At 39.0% G+C, this 18,063-nt stretch overlaps 1 protein-coding gene across 1 annotated transcript in view; it reads right to left on the bottom strand.

The window, feature by feature from the left end:
• ANKRD44 (ankyrin repeat domain 44) overlaps nt 1-18,063 on the bottom strand; it is a 272,181-nt gene that overhangs the window by 32,939 nt on the left and 221,179 nt on the right. The window contains exons 18-21 of the mRNA XM_042783608.1: nt 10,418-10,619; nt 6,227-6,314; nt 4,520-4,637; nt 3,046-3,262 (exon numbers count right to left, since the gene is read on the bottom strand). Of these exons, the coding sequence (XP_042639542.1) occupies nt 3,046-3,262; nt 4,520-4,637; nt 6,227-6,314; nt 10,418-10,619 (625 nt within the window). The remainder of the gene's footprint in view (nt 1-3,045; nt 3,263-4,519; nt 4,638-6,226; nt 6,315-10,417; nt 10,620-18,063) is intronic.

The following is an 18,063-nucleotide window of genomic DNA, read 5'->3' as shown; positions in this document are numbered from 1 at the left end:
GCATGGAGGGATGGACACTGGGAAGAGGTAACTATCGGGAGGAAGTATGAGGGGAGATGTTGCATTGGTCAATGTCATGAGACAAAGTGTATGTGAACTGCTGTATGGAAAGTGAATTTGCTCTGTATATTTTCACCCAAATCACAATTAAAAAAAAAAAAGAAAGAAAAAAAATTTAACAACAGAATTGAAAACAGAAAAACAAACTTATATAAGCAGAGTAAGAACTATATGGGAAAATGTCTATCTACTCTAGGTTCTGGAACACCTCTTTAAGCAAGAATGGAAACCTAGATAGCGTAAAGGAAAAATCTGACAGACTGATTTTCACAAAATCTCCACATGGAAAAAGACATCATAAAGACAAGGAACAAAGTCAAATGGTAGACTAAGAGAGAAAACATTTGTAACACACATAATACACAAAAGACTCTTATCTCCAGGACAAGATGCCCCACAAATGAAAATGTTAAACAACTCAACAGGAAAAAAAATGAGCAGTGATAGAAAAGCTAATTTCCACAAGAGAAAATGCTAATAACCAATAAATCAGGGTTCCACCCCTGCTGAGAATTTGCATTTCCATCGCAGATATATTGACATTTCAACAAGATCCTTGGATCTTGTTGAAATGCAGATCTTGCTGAAATATAGATTCTTATTCAGCATTTCTGGGGTGGAAAAGCAAATTCTCAGCAGGGGTTCAAACTGGGAGGCACTGACTGGAAGCCCTGCAATAAACATACTACTAGACAGAGAAGTGCAAATTAAAACAATGAGATACCTTTTTTCTCCCCCTTCAAATTAACAAAAATAAAAAAGTTGGTATTATCTTGGGCTGGCAGGGTGTGGGAAAATACTAACTTTGATATACACATTTGGTGGAGTAATAAATTACGGTATCATTTTTGCAAAGTAATATGGTAGAATTTATTAAAATTAAAATTTCACATGTATCACCCATGCCTTTTACCTCAATAATTTCAGGAACTTATGTGACAGAATTAGGAGCTCTGGTAGCACAGTGCCTAAGGCATTTGACTGCTAACCAGAAGGCTGGAGGTTCAAACTCACCAGCCACTTCTCAGAAGGAAGGTTGGGCAATCTACTTCCATAGTGATACTGCCTTGGAAACCCAAGGAGGGGTCACTATGAGTCAGGTCTGACTCGATGGCACATAACAACAACACAACAACAACAACATCTGACAGAATTTAAAGCACTATAATATGAACATAGTCTGCAGCACTGTAACAGAAAAAAATCCTGAAAACAATCTGAAGGTCCTTCAATTGGGATCTGGTTGAATACATTCTAATAAGTAAATATACTAATATTCAACTATTTAGAAGACCAATCTATATATATTAACTTGTAAGGATATCTACAACAGAATGTTAAGTAAACAAAAAAAGAGAAAGTTATATTTTGGTTAAATTAAAGATATATCATTATAGAAATGATATTTATTGTTTGATTTCAGTTTTAAAAAATAGATGTACATAATTTATATTTGTAATGAAAAAGTATGAAAGATATATACCAAATTACATTAGAAAGTAGGATAGAGATAGAGACTTAATTTTAATTATTTTAGACAGTTCAGTATTTTTTAATTATTAGAATTAACAACATGCATTTCTTTCTTAATCAAAGAAGTAAAATAATTTTTTAAAACTCCCAAACAACAAATAAAACAAATGAGAAATATGAGACCAAAAAAAAAGGAAATACCTTTCCTTTTGAGCCAAATCATGTATCTACTAGTAATCAGTTGTGACAGATTTATTACATTACATATACAATAAAATAATACAGCTAGTATATATACATGGGAGCTCTGGTGGTGCAATGCCTAAGGCATTTAACTTCTAACCAGAAGGCTGGTGGTTCAAACCCACCAGCTGCTCCTCAGAAGGAAGATTAGGCAATCTCCTTCTGTAGTGATACCGCCTCAGAAATCCAAGGAGGGGTAACTATGAGTCAGATCCGACTTGACGGCAGTGAGTTTTTAATATATATATAAATAAACACATAAATAGATATATATGTGCTGTATTATTATAATTCCTTGTGGGATCCCGATTATTTCATGTAGATCAGAACCTGGTTAAGATTGGTTATTTCAGTTCATTAGAAGTTCTGTTACTGTGGTGTAGCAAATTACGTAGTGTGGCTTTTCTAGCTGTAAGTCTTTGTAAATTCTAGGTGGAATTTGGCATGAGCAACTGAGTAGCTCCTGACTGTTAAAGTTATTCACCTGGGGTATTTCTGCTGGGAGCAGCACAAAGCAATCTTCTGGGAAGTGGAAGTTCACTCTCTCTCAGGTGTATAGAATTCTGATGTTGGGATTGGTTAGTTTGGTCACTCTGCCAGGTCAAAAAGGAGCCCTCCTAGAGGCAGAAGGAATCTCTCACTGCCAGCTGGGAGACATGAGAGATATGCGCTGCTGGAAGAGAGACCGAGAGACATGCGCTGCTGGGAGAGAGACTGAGAGAAACTGTTGGCTGAGAGACCGCAGTCTGAGAGACTGAGTGTGTTCCTGAACTTGAGTTGTAGCCTGTTGCTTCCCGAATAAACCCCATAATCTGTAAGTTCTGTGTGGCCACTGCAGTGAATTTTCAAACCCAGCAGAGAGGTGGGGAGGAAACGTGGGTGTCAGGGTTGGTGAAAGGACTGGAGGGAGGCAGCATGTCTGGCAGGGATAGCCCTTGGGCTACTGATGGTGATTCTGCCTTCTTCTTGTGCAGTTAGAGGAGGTCAGAAGACGCAGCCCCCCTGCCCCGTTGGCAGTCACTGAATAACAAAAACTGGAAAGTGGGTTTTTATTCAATTAAGGTGTTTTCTAAAACATAGTAGCAGTGAGGGAAAACTATTTAAAAAAAAGGTATCTAGAAAGATTGGAAACCATGGTTTACAGCATTAGCCTATTTCTTCACCTCTGCTGAGATCACAGAGCTCATCAGCTGATCAGATATGACATAGATCTCTGTTGTGCCATTTTAAGGAAATCTAGTGGAATTCGTCAAATGACCAGTAACTCACCATTGTAACAGGCCCAGTGCAGTGGCGTGTAGCCTTGATTATCTTTGAAAGAACAGTCCTCTTCAGAAAGTGCCATCTGGAGCAGCTCACTCAGCCACGTGGCGTGGCCACGAGCAGCTGCGTAGTGCAGAGGCGTCCGCCCTCTGGAATCTTTACAGAGAATTGACACTTCTTGTTCCAGCAGCATTTGTACACATTCCTCATGTCCCGTCATAATCTAATGCACAGCAATTAAAAACACAAAACAGACTTCAAATAGGCAGAAGACTCAGTAAATGAGGCCTTCAGCTAAGTGAGGCTGGGCTTACCTTAAACAGACATAGGCCTGAACTTGGGGGTAGAACTCTGCCTTCCTTTAGAGGAGAGAGGCAGAGCAATCCCAACCAGATTCATAAAGGCAATGCCTGTGAACACTACCATTTTGGAAACATCTCTTGACTCTCCAAACATAACCAAGACAAGTATCATGACGCAAGTTGAAAGCATTAGCTTTAGAAACAGGAAGATGTGGATTAAATCCTGGTTCTCCCTACCCCTTACAAATATTGGACAAGTCAATTTGCCTCTATGTGCCTCCCTTGATTCACCTGTAAATGTGAGTAGTAATAATGACCCACTTGTTATTGATGGAAAGACTCTTAGCCTGTGGTGTGGCCCATGGGAAATGCCTAATAAATTAGAACTATACTTATGGCATTGACCACTTAGAGTTTCTCTTTTTTACAATTGTCAAGATGTTCGTCACCATCCCAAAATAGTGATTTTATGATTTCTGCTTTTGTTTAATTTAGTTTATTTGACATGCTTTAAAAAGCAGTTCAACAGATGTGTACAAAGAATGTCCACAAGGATATATATTTCAGAATCATTTGTAAGAAAGAACAATTACAAACTGCATGACTATTCAAAGCTAGGAACCACTGAATCAAATTATACAGCATATGCATACAATGGAGCTTTAAAAACGATGGTACAAAAAGTGACATGGAAAAAGGCCTTTTATATACTAAAGGAAAAAAGCAGCTTCCAAACTAGTGTTTTCAGTATTTTTTTCTATCTCTCTCTTTAATTAAAAAAGAAATCCACAATAGGAAAAGGATTGGAAATACATGTACCAAAAGCGTTTAGCTCCAGGAGGCCACTGCGATTTTCTCCTCTGTGCTTTTTCCTACTTTACATTTTTTCCATGATGTGACTGTATTTTGTAATCAGAAAGCAGAACCAATTCCACCAACAGTAGGTATTCATGTATCTATTATCACAATCTAACATGAAATCTCAAGAGCAGGACCAAAGAGGTAGCTGCCATATTTCACCTTTGCAAAAGATTCTGTAATTTCTTTTTGATTGACTGAGATTAATTGGTTATTGTAGGAAAGAATCTTTTTACTGAAAATACATATGAAGGGGAAAAAAAAGCAGCAGCAAGCTCAGTGCACAGCTGCTTGACTAAAGCTGAGAAAGATGTACATACCCCTCTGTGTAAAGCTGTGCATCCCATGATGTCAACAGCATCTACCTTTGCTTCCTTCTCAAGTAGCAATGAAACAGCATCGATGTGGCCATATGCTACTGCAAGCATCAGTGGGGTTCTAGGGAGAGAGATAAATTAGGTTTTAAAAAGGGAGATTAAAAAAAAACCTCATCAGTTCCAGTGGGAGGATTATTTTTTTAACTGTGACAACTTGCTTAGTATTTTTTGAGTGTTTCCAGTGTGATATGTGCTATGTGGAACAAGCTATGTGCCTCTGGTCTCTAATGGCCTTGTTGAATGGTAGAATGTTCAATAGGGTAGGGTAGGGGCAGGTTCATTAGAAAAATATTCATGTTAATCCCATCACTTTCAGACTACATAGTTAAGCAGCAATTGGGTAGGAAGTGTGTGTGTGTGTGTGTGTGTGAGAGAGAGAGAAAGAGACAGAGAGAGAGAGGGACAGAGAGAGACAGACTCTTGCTTCTATCAGAGCAGCTCTACGTTCATAGTTTTCTATGTTGGACTTTCTGTTCAAAATTTAATTCAAGAAAACTTGCCCTAAAAAAAAAGTTTGACAATGCTGCAGGAAAGAACAGAGAGTTGGGCACAGGAGATGGGGCTCTGACTCAGACACTAACTCATATACCTTACCCTGGGGTGAGTCACTAGCACATTTCTGCTCAGCATTTCCTAATTCTAAGGATTGGTTGGGAAATGGGTCTACAGATGGAAAACTAATGGGGGAAAAAGAACTCAAGCAAGAATAAAAATATGCAGGATTTTTATGATGAAGGTAACCTAATGGAGTCTCTTCTATTGCCATCATTAATTTAAAAAAATAGAAAAGAAGAGGGTGAAAAAAGCAGAAATAGATAACAAAGAAGGGAATATAAAAGAATGCCAAGATACAAGGCCATAGCCATGAAAAGGTGGCTTTTTTTAATCCAGATATGCACATGTTGCTGACAAAAAAGGTATACATGTGCAAGAGTATGCACAGATGTGTGTGCATACACGTATGTGCACATGTGTGCACATACACTGTCTCTCTATCTCTCTCTCTCTCTCTCTCACACACACACACACTATGCTTTTCTTGGAGATACACTCTACCACATAGTCACCTCTAGGGTCCTCACTCATGAGTTTCATTCAGATATACATTCTCAGGTATCCCTGGGTGATACAAATGCTTAACATGCTCAGCTGCTAACAGAAAGGGGTAAAGTTCAAGTCTGGGGAGTGAAACTAAGTGTACATGAAATGTTGAATGTAAAACAAACTCTGCTCTGTAAACTTGCACCTAAAGCACAATTTAAAAAGAAGAAGAAGAAGGTGGTTATGGCAGCAGTGATTTATTGAGAATCTAAGAGTGTGTGCAGCAGGAAATAAGGATGGGATAAATCTGGAACCCTGCTGTGTATTCTACTACAGATCAAACAAACCAACCCCACAAAGTTCAAGTCTATCCCGAAAGACCTGGTAGTCTATTTCCAAAAATCAGCCATTGAAAATCCTATGAGCACATGTCTACTCTGACACATATGGGGTCACCATGAGTCAGAATGGACTCAATGACCGATGATGGTGCTGGCAGATATACCCTCAATCTAATACAGCAGCCCGCTCTCCCAGCTGCTTAAAAAATTAGGAAATTACCTACTGTTTTTGAAATGTCAACCCAAGCCCAGGTATGAAAGCACTTACTGTCCTTTGGCATCTTTCACATCAACCACTTCTGGGTTGTCAGCAATTTCTAGTAACAGCCGTAGACACAGTGTGTGACCATTAATTACTGAAGAAGAAAATAATGAACATTCTTTTAAGAGACCAGCATTATATATGCCTCCAATATGAAATTTAATTGGACTCCAAATCGGTAGTTTTCAACTGTTGCTGACAGATATTCCTAGGTTTTCAGTTCATGATAGCTTCTGGGCACAGTGTGTTGGAACGGTTGTTTTACTAAGCCATCTTCCTCTTTCTTCCAGTCAGAGCACTTTGGTCCTTACCTTCCTTTGCTGGTTGCTTTATCAGAGGTTTTCTTAAATTGGTTCTTGACACCATCCTTATTTCCTTGTATAGGATGGATAATCTTTCCTGATTTTTCAGTTACCCTTTTTGTTCCTCTAAGGGAGTCACCAAATTCTATGCAATCATCCTGTGTTCACCCTGCCTCCAGCACTTTTTTAAAAAAGAGGAAAGGGAAGGAAGGGGGGGGGGAAGGAAGGAAGTAGTTAAAAACAGGGGAAAGGAAAAGGACTGGGAGACTGGGAGAGGGAAAGAAGAGAGAGGCACAGAGGCTCTCCCTGTTTTCTGAGTCATCTTACACACTGAGTTAAATATATGATCTGGGGCCCCAGAGTTCCTGAAACCAGAGCCCATCACGTTTGCCTTCCAAAGTGTCGCAAGCATCCTGCAGGTAGGGGTCCTACTGCTTCCCTCCTCTCCTTTCCTCTGCTGTCCTCCTACTAAGGTTTCCTTGGAGCTCCTTCCTAGCCCCTTCTCTGCCCTCACCTGGGCCCTCCTTCTCCTGGTGTACCCTTGGGAAGGCTGTGTCCTCACCCCTTACTTCTTTCAGGAAGTACACATGGAGCTGGGCAGCAAACATCATGTGATAATCCCCTGGAGCAAAGTACTTTCTCCAGCTTCTAGAATGTAACTCAGAGATTTACAATAGACATGGCTTTTTCCACTCAGGGAATAAGATGAGAACAAGTATCTTTAAAATTCCAAACGCGACTTTCTCTCCTCTCTCAACAGTGAAACACCATAAAATGCATTGCATTTACCTCGTTATGGATGTGGAAAGAGAAGGGAATAGATGCAGCTATGTTAGGTTGATAAAGGCCCTTCTAAGAGCTCTTTTTACAGGCCTTTTTATTGCATGCCAGTCATGAGAGAATGGTAATTTAACAATGACACATTTTTCAGGGACAATACATGCTAGAATTCATTCACATTCATTGACACCACTCAAATTAACCACAGGAATAATACCCACATTTTTTATACCACTGCATTCAGCTCATTCTCAGAGACATTCCATAATGTGTCTCAGGAGGAAATTTGTGCATTAGAGTACAGGTAATGTGTTGTTGTTTGCTTTTTGGTTTTAGAAATTACATTGAATCTATTATCACTGATGAACTGTGCTAAGAGCTTAAGGTATGCCAAAAAGGAAATGATTAGCTGAGAGATGAATACAGTGATGGCTTCATGAAGGGGCAGGAATAGCATATTTTCACAAGTTCCTCTTTCAGTATCAATTTGACAGTCTTTAAATATTCATAATTATAACAATTCCAAGGATATTTGATTTTTGGCAAAACAGAAAAAGCTAAAAAAAAAAATCTACGTTTTTATCTTTTCACCCAGTGTGTTGGAAAGCAAATCCACCTTTACAGCCTTTTTTTAAAAAACAGCTTTTTAATTTGACTGATACCCTTCAGGCAAATGTAAGTCCCCTTATTGTAAAAGTGTAACCAAACTAAAATTCTCCTGGCCTTCCCTCACACCACCTTTTTCTCCTCAGTTGCCTTCTAGGAATCTCTCCTTCAGCTTTGCCCCGCCAAACCCAGCTTTGTCTCACAGTAGCCCATCCTTTCCCTGGCTATGAGTGACAGCCATTTTTCATGCTGCTTAAAGACCACAAATGTCACTGCAACTATCTCTGCCAGAATTTCTAATATCCATCTTGGCTCCTGTTCCTAGCGGTACTCCCAGGATTTGAAACAGAAAAATTGGCTCCTCAAATTAGCTGAAAGAGATTCTGGGTAAGCAGATCCTTAAAGCACAGGCTAAAGCTTCCGTACAGCAGACATTTTGTAGAGAACAGAATCAAATGACAGCCTGAGTCTTTTCAATGAATGACAGGGGGAAATCCAAATGGAGTGAGTGTTCTTGACCACGAGAGGGCTCCATTAGACCATAACCTACAGGACAGTGGCCAATGTGTGAAAATGACATTCTTCATTGTTTACCTGTTTACCATCAAAATAAGTCCTTTGTAATTGTTAGAAATTACTTGATAGCTAAGTAGGATGCTTGCCTTAGTAACAGGCAACTAATCTTATAGAAGGAGAATTAAATTTGAACCTTACAATAGTAATAAATTGAATTTTATTATTACACCATAATAATAATAAAGAAGGCTTAGGGAGCAAAGAGAGGACTAAATGTGATGGAAAATAAGAATTTATAACTCAACCACACCAACCATTGCTGCCCTCATAGCTAAAATCTTTTCCAGCAAAAATCGTTTCCAGGTAATTAGGCAACAGTCAGGTTTTTCCAATCTCTATATTGTTTTTCTTCAGTGATTTGGATGTACAGAATGTAGAAGAAAATACTTCTACAAGGTCTAATGTTGTTGTTATATGCCATCGAGTAGGACCTGACTCATAGCAACCCCTCCTTGGGTTTCCCAGGCAGTATCTCTACAGAAGTAGATTTGTTCAACCTTCCTTCCAAGGAGTGGCTGGTGGGTTTGAACCTCCAGCCTTCAGGTTAGCAGTCAAGTGCCTTAGGCACGACATTACCAGAGCTCCCATGAGGTCTAATAGTGTAGGAAAACGTTTCTCCTTTTCAAAAATTATCCTTATTCCTTTGTTTTGTCAACACACCCATTGTTTCACCATGTAAGACAGTTATTTCTCCTTATAAGATGATATTGACTACCCTGATCAAAGGCTAGATCAATGGATTTCCTGAGCCCCGTGATATTTATGTGTTAGCTGAGCTTGAGATTCTTCCACATGACTTTTATATTTGTGTAGTCCCTGGGTGGTGCAAACGGTGAATGTGCTCAACTGCTACTTGAAACGTTGGTGGTTTGAAGCCTGGGCTACTTCTAAAAAGTCAGCCATTGAAAATCCTCTGGAGCACAGTTCTACTCTGACACGAGGGTGCCATGAGTCAGAATCCACTCCACTGGTTTATATCTCTAGAAGTGTCTTGACAGTTTTATTTCACATACATTGGAGAACAATTACAGAACAGGTAAATGACTCACTGATATGTTGTTGTTGTTATGTGCCATACTCACAGTGTTATGGAGACAACTCACAGTGACCCCTCCTTGGGTTTCCGAAGCGGTATCACTACGGAAGTAGATTGTCCAACCTTCCTTCCGCACTGATATATATACATGCACTTTATTTATATATATATAAGCTCTAAGGAGCTCTGGTAGCAAAGTGCCTAAGGCACTTGACTGCTAACCAGAAGGCTGGCAGTTCAAACCCACCAGCCACTCCTCGGAAGGAAGGTTGGGCAATCTACTTCCGTAGTGATACCGCCTCAGAAACCCAAGGAGGGGTTGCTATGAGTCCGATCTGAATCAATGGCAAATAACAACAACATATGTATGCACTTTTTAAGAGAGTCTATTTTTATACCTGATGCATAAAAATCAAAGCAAAAGCTAAGAAACATCTTTAGGCCGGCAGAATGATATGTTGATTAGACTGCTGTCTGATGACTCCTTTTATGAAACAGTCCTGAAATATCCTTATTTTATGCTTTAAAATGCTGTGTAACTTTAATGTTTTGTTCTATGTAACTTATTCTGAAGATCACATTACTTTATTCAGTAAGTTTTGCAGTATCCATTAGTTCTGACTTTTCAAGTAAGGTGATCACATGAAGAAATCCAGAACCTATCTGGTCAGACAACACCAATCATCTCTAAGTGGATAGAAGGCAATAGCATCTTAAAGGCATGTAGTCCTGCCTAATGCAAAAAGTAAATGGATGTTTTAAAAAATATTAAAAAAAAATAATTTTGGGATGAAAGAAGACATTACTGTTCTTTTACTCAAACTTAAAATTGGGTCAAAGAACTAGGGTAACCACAATCATAGCTAAAACACTAGCCAGACCCTTGACAAGACCTACCTGAGGCATGAAGGGGGGTTCTTTTGGTTACATTGTCTTTCACTAAGATGGATGCACCCTGATTGATAAGTGCTTCCACACATTCCGTGTGTCCCTTAAAGGCAGCCAGGTCCAGAGCAGTGCGGCCTTTCTCGTCCCTGATGTCCAGGTCTACCAGTGACTGCAGAAGGACTTCCAAGGCTTGATGGTGCCCATTATAGGCCTGCAAAGAAGAAACCAACAACTCAAATGTTCACTGATCTCAAATCCCACAACAATCTCCAAAGTCACAGAGACCATTCCAAAGAGCACAGCACATAGAGGCTTTGTAGTCCCTTGGGATCATTTTTGAAACAGAAGGCAAAACAGAGTTAGACTGAAAAATTAGAATTCACACATCTCACAGTTTTATATGAATTTCTTCATACTCTTTCTCTTAGGACAAATAATTTGCCCCAGGGCACTAAACATATTAATGTTTTCTTACATCTATCAATGTAATAAGGAGCTCTGGTAGCATAGTGGCTAAGACACTTGCCTGCTAACCAGACGGCTGGCGGTTCAAACCCACCAGCCACTCCTCGGAAGGAAGGTTGGGCAATCCTACTTCTGTAGTGATACTGCCTCGGAAACCCAAGGAGGGGTCGCTATGAGTCAGGGCTGACTTGACGGCACATAACAACAACAACATCAATGTAATACAGATGAATAGCTGATGAATTAATATATTCTCTCATCTATCAGTCCTAAACATATTGACATAATTTAGCTTTCCTCCCTCCCTCCCCCCAGGAGACTATTCTGTTAACACAACTGGAGGAATACATTACTAAGGACATTGTGGACTCTGGGATTCAACAGAAGCATACAGCCTTTGGTTACAGTCCAATACCTTACTAATTTCTGACCATGTGACTTTGGGGAACTTTCTTAATTTCACTTAGAGTTTGTTTCCTCATCTGTAAAATGAGAGTAATAAAAGCTGCCTCCCAGGGTTGCTATGAAGATGAAAAGAGATGAGATTGAACAGGGCTTTCATAACATCTTACACAGTTGATGCTTCCTTCTCACTCTTTTATTCCTTCCTTTGACTATAATGAAAACATAGACATAATGACAGAAATATATTCCATGTACCAGCACCCTGATCACACCTATTATTATGCCCAGTGAGCCCTGGTGGTACAGTGGTTAAAGCACTTGGCTGCTAACCAAACGTTGGCAGTTCTGCACCAGCTGCACTGTGGGAGAAAGATGAGGCAGTCTGCTTCCATACTTACAGCCTTGAAAACCCTATGGGGCAGTTCTACTCAGTTCTATAGGGTCACTATGAGTTGGAATTGACTTGATGGCAGTGGATTTGGTTTTCCAATTTATACCGTGCCAAGGTTAAGAGGCCTCATACTAAAAAAAAAAAAAAAAAAACCCACTAAAAATCTGAGAGATAATTTTTATTGAGCATATAAGATGTTTTTAAAGGTATACATACACATATATACACACACACACACACAGGCAAAGAACATTGAAAATAAAAGGGGGCAAGGCTACCCAAAATGAAAAAAAGGAGTGGTGAAGGGAGGTAAAAGAGGAGATAGAGAGGAAAAAAAGAGGGGGTCTGTCCCCAGGGTCTTCAGCAACCAAGTCCTATCTTATGTCACCTGTATTGTTTTTGCTTTTCTATCTGCAGCTATTACTCAAAACAAAAGTTATTCGTAGAATGTGTCCGCTGAGAAGAGATAACCTTTTGCTAATTCACACAGAGGTCCATCAGGTGTCTTTGCAGAAAAATATCTGTACACCTCCCTCCTGTAATTCCACAAAGGTGAGGTAGAGCTGAACACAACTTCTAAGCCATCATCATCTCTACTCTTTCTTTAAAATATACCCAGAAGTTATCCACTTCACACTAAACCCCATACTACCATCAACTTTTTTGCCAGGATTACAATAAAAGTCTCGCTTCCCCTCTTTGTTCCCCTATAATCATTATTGATACAGCTTCCAGATGAAATCTTTTAAAATCTAAGAGGGATCATGTCACCCCTTGCTTAAAACTAGACTCTGGCTGCTGCCCTCATTGACAATAAAATCCAAAACTCCTTTCTGGGACCAGCCAGGCCCTTCGGATCTGGCTTCCCACTGCACTCACTCTGTTCCAGCCACATTGTTCCCTACAGCTCCTTGAACCACACATTCTCTTCTCTGGCCAATGCATCTATACTTTCTATTTCCTCTGTGTGCAAAGCTCTTCCCCCTAGATAGCCACATGGCTCTCCCACTACTTACGTTCAAATATCACCTTTACAAGAGGGCTTCTCAGAACAGCCTATATATAAAATAACTCTACACCCTCCACCTTACACACACTCCCAGACACTCTCCACCTCACTTATCCTGCTTTACTTGTCTTCAAAGCACTTGTCACCACCTAATATTTGTTAACATATTTGTTGATTTGTTTATTGTCTATGACTGATAGGCCTTTGTGTATGTTGTTCATTGCTGTATCCTAGAATCATGCCTGGCACACAGTACACACTCCACAAAGATTTGATAAATGAATGAAATATAATTGTTATTGTTATTACTTATTAGGACTGATAGTAAAAATATATTTTTAAAACAGCAACTATTTCTTGAGTGCTTTGTATGTGCTGGGCTCTGTGCTCAACACTCCCTAGCATCCCAATTAATCTTTGTAAACATCTTCTCTTTACAGATGAAGAAACTAAAACAAGTAATGTTTATTAACTTGGCAAAGATCACTTAGTTAATAAACGACAAACTAAGGATTTAAAACCCAGAATCTGTGAACACTAAACTCCATACTTTTAGGCACTGTCTTAACAATTACTTGTTGTAGTTCTATTTAATTAACTTTCAGAGAAAATATTTTTTTGTGTCTACTTGTAATGGCACAGAGAGTTGAATAGCAAATACTGAATCAGAAACCTAAACCTTCTATGGAAGGTTTTGCTGTTGTTTTGGGGTACCATCAAGTCAGCATTAGTGGTATACTCACTGCCATTGAGTCATATCCAACATAGCGACCCCTCCTTGAGTTTCCAAGGCAGTAGCTCTACTGAAGCAGATTGCCCAACCATCCTTCCGAGGAGTGGCTGGCAGGTTTGAACAGCCGCCTTCTGGATAGTAGTCAAATGCCTTAGGCACTTAGCCACCAGAGCTCCTCATTGGTGGTACAGTGGTGATCACAGCAGCCTTTCAAGCCAATTCCGACCCACAGCCACCTCACGTAACAGAGTAGGAAGCAGATCTCTAGGTCTTTCTCCCACAGAGTGGCTGGATGGGTTCAAACCACCAATGTTTTGGTTAACAGTCGAACACTTAGCCATTGTGCCACCAGCACTTCTTATGGATGGCTTAACATAGAAGTTCTTCAACAGTCAGTTCTACTCTATCCTATAAGGTATCTATGAGTTGGAATAGAGTTGACATTATTGTTTTTTGGTTTTTATTGTTATCTAAATACTGTAGCAATAGCTAAGTTTTTTGATCACTTGCTGGTGCCAGGCAGTAACTTGTGTATACACTGGACATACATCCCTGAATTTAAATCTCACAACAACCCATGGCTGGGCCATTATTGTTCCGTTATTCTCACTGTACCAATGAGGAGAAGAAAGAGCAAAGATGTTCACTCACAGCTACACAGCCTTATGTGGTGGGGCTGGAATTCAAAAGCTCACCAATCAGACCCAATTCATCTTGAGAGCATTTCTTTTGAGGTAGTAATTGCCTCAGAGGACAATTGTGCTTTGTTTTGTTTTGTTTTCTGAGCTACCTGGAGTCTTTATTAGAACAATCAATCATCATTTTCCTTTGGACCTACAATTTTTCTGTCTATGCTGCAGCTACTTTGTGGGTGATAAATGAATGTGTGTACATACACAGGCATGTGTGTATGGGTATGTTTGTGCACACGGCTCAGTAAGGATATGTGTGTGTGTGTGTGTGTGTGTGTGTGAAGGATAAGTCAGAATTTTCTTATTTTGTGTGAAAATCTCTTTTCCACAGATTTCCTAAGGTTTAAACATGGTTTACTGTTTAAAAACTACTGAATTATATATAGTTTGAATGAAATGTTATATTACAAATAAAATAATTATTAAGTGTTATATAAAAGTTATATTAAATTTTGGTCAGATGAATATTTGTAAGTAAAAAATATATGCATTTCTGAACCTATGCTCCTATGGAAAGGGCACAACATAGCCCTAAGGGATATATTTTTAACTTTTTATTATTGGAAATTTCAAACATCTATAAAGAAGAGAGGAGAGGATCATGCATTCCCATTTACCCATCACCCAGCTTCGGCCATTACTGACTTAGGCCATAGGTGATATGAACCTTGGGAATACCCATCTCCTGTAAAGGGCTGTGGTAACAGGAAGCATTTACATCAAGGTGTGAATCAGTCATTTGCATTTTACTCTGGGTCTGAGTTTGTAGCTTATTTGAAAATTGACTTTGCACAAGAGTTTCCCATATTTTAAATTGTAATGGTAGTAACTGATTCAGCTTATGTAGAAATCTAGACTCCACACCAAAGGGAAATGAGCCCACATAGATAGCAGCAGGTTTTACTTGGTTGCTACTTGCAAATGCTAAGTCCATAGTGCCAGTGACTATGATGACAAGGTGAGTAAACATTTCTATTTCTGTCAATATGACCTACCAAAAAAGAAAAAAAAAAAAAAAACTTACTGCTGTCAAGTTGATTTGGACTCATAGCTAGCCCTCCTGGGGTTTTTGAGGTGGTATCTCTATGGAAGTGGATTGTTCAATCTTCCTTCCAAGGAGTGGCTAGTGGGTCAATTTGACTTAGCCAAGAAAAACGGAATCAGCAATTTATAAATTGCATACATATGTATGTGCTTACATATATACCAAGCACAATGGCTAACATACTCAGATTTAATAAAGAGGAAAACACAGTGGGGAAGAGAAATGTACATTGGAAAGAAGCCACTGTGAAGGAGTTAGCACTGTCCAGACAGCAGAATTGTATCACAGGGCACTTAAGTGAGGTGCTGACCCAGGAACTCCCCCTGTAAAAGAACACACTTGGCATTTCTCAAGCTGAAAGAACTGAAGAAAAAATTCAAGCCTTGAGTTGCAATACTGAAAGATTCTATGGGCAATATACTGAATAACACAGGAAGCATCAAGAGAAGATGGAAGGAATACAGAGAGTCACTGTACCAAAAAGAATTGGTTGCTGTTCATCCATTTCAGGAGGGAGCATATGATCAAGAACCAGCGGTACTGAAGGAAGAAGCTGAAGCTGCACTGAAGGAATTGGTGAAAAACAAGGCTCCAGGAATTGATGGAATACCTATTGAGATGTTTCAACAAATGGATGCTGCACTGGAGGCACTCACTCATCTATGACAAGAAATTAGGAAGATATCTATCTGGCCAACTGACTGCAAGAAATTCATATTGGTACCCATTCCAAAGAAAGGTGATCCCACAGGATGTGGAAATTATAGAACAATATCATTAATATCACATGCAAGTAAAATCTTGCTGAAGACAATTCTAAAATTATTATAGCAGTATATTGACAGGGAACTTCCAGAAATGCAAGCTGGATTCAGAAAAGGATGTGGAATGAGGGATATCATTGCTGATGTCAGATAGATTTGGGCTGGAAGCATAAGAATAACAGAAAGATGTTTACTAATGTTTTATTCACTATACAAAAGCATCCGATCATATGGATCATAACAAACTATGGATAACATTGAAAAGAACAGGAATTCTAGAACACTTAATTGTACTCATGAGGAACCTGTGCATAGACTAGGAGGCTGTTCTTCAAACAGAACAAGGGGATACTGTATGGTTTAAAATCAGGAAGGGAGTGCATCAGGGTTGTATCCTTTCACCACATTTATTCAATCTGTATGCTGAGCAAATAATCCAAGAAGCCAGACTATATGAAGAAGAACGTGGCATCACGATGGGAGGAAGACTCATTAACAACTTGTGATATGCAGATGACACAACCTTGCTTGCTTAAAGTGAAGATGACTTGAAGCACTCACTGATGAAGATTAAAGACTACAGTCTTTAGTATGGATTACACCTCAACAAAAAGAAAACAAAAATCTTCACAACTGGACCAATAAGCAACATCACAATAAATGGAGAAAAGACTGAAGTTGTCAATGATTTCATATTGCTTAGTTCCAACACACCAATGGAAGCAACAGTCAGATGACATATTGCACTGGGCAAATCTGCTGCAAAAGATCTCTTTAAAGTGCTGAAAAGCAAAGATGTCTCCTTGAAGACTAAGGTGCACCTAACCCAAGCTATGTTGGTTTCAATCACTTTATATGCATGTGAAAGCTGGACAATGAATAAGGAAGACCAAAGAAGAGTTAATGCTTTTGAGTTGTGGTGCTGGTGAAGAATACTGAAAGGACCATGGACTGCCAGAAGAATGAACACATCTATCCTGGAAGAAGTGCAGCCAGAATGCTCCTTGAAAGCAAGAATGGCTAGACTTTATCTCACCTACTTTGGTCATGTTGTCAAAAGGTATCATTCCCTGAAGAAGGATATCACGCTTGGTAAAGTGGAGGGTCAGTGGAGAAGGGGAAGGCCTCAATGAGATGGACTGACACAGTGGCTGCAGCAACGGGCTCAGGTAGAGCAAGGACTGTGAGGCTGGTGCAGGACTGGCAGTGTTTCGTTCTGTTGTTCATAAGGTCACTATGCAATGGAACCGACTTGATGGCACCTAACAACAACAACACAAGATCCCTACATTTTCTCCTTTAAGCCTCACCACCAAAAAGAAATCTACTAGATGTGTGAAAGGTGAAGAGGATTAATATTAAAATAAAATGGAATAAACCCTGCTGGTAATTTGGAAAACTTTAGAATTCCAATCCATGCTTCTTCTATACTAGGCACTTGAAAATTCTCTTACAAGGCAGAATGGTTGAAAGCCCAGACTGATATACAGAATTCCTTCTTATTCCTCACTTTAATATAACTCAGGGAGCTTGAATCTTAGTATGCATAACATTATTGTATAGGACCAAAAACATAAAACTATGCACAGTAAACTTTAAAAGTAATTTAAGGGGAATTACAAAGATAATTTTGATTATATTAGAATTTTCCTTTGCCTCCACATTTTAGAACTTAACCCTGGAAACTAACTACCATATAATATATATAGCATTTCATTTTATGGTTAAATGCAGGATGCTGTTTTAGGAAGTTCTTGAAGTTTCTACAATCCAGAATCAAAATTGTCTGAAAAAGACTCAAGTAGACAGAAAGATAAGAAGATTTTTTTTCTCATGTCAGCAGTATATGATGAAAACTGTCCTACTTATTTTTGTATTACCATCCTAAATCAGGTGTTTCATAGTTTCTAAAATAATTAAGGGAAGAAATAATTATACAAAACAACCAATATACCAGTTCAAAGAGCATGTAATGTTTTGGCTTTCGATAGACAGTCGAATTCAAGTTTTACTTGAGATATCAATCAAACCCTTAAAATTACTTTTTTTTTTTTTTTAGGATTTGGGTAAAGATTTACAGAGTAAATTCACTTTTCATACAGCAGTTCACATATACTTTGTCTCATGTCATTGACCAAAATTTACAATGCA

Source organism: Orycteropus afer, unplaced genomic scaffold (assembly GCF_000298275.1).
Source record: "Orycteropus afer afer isolate SDZICR_OR568_19922 unplaced genomic scaffold, OryAfe1.0 scaffold00002, whole genome shotgun sequence".
NCBI lineage: Eukaryota > Metazoa > Chordata > Mammalia > Tubulidentata > Orycteropodidae > Orycteropus > Orycteropus afer.
This window is presented reverse-complemented; position numbering and strand designations above follow the sequence as displayed.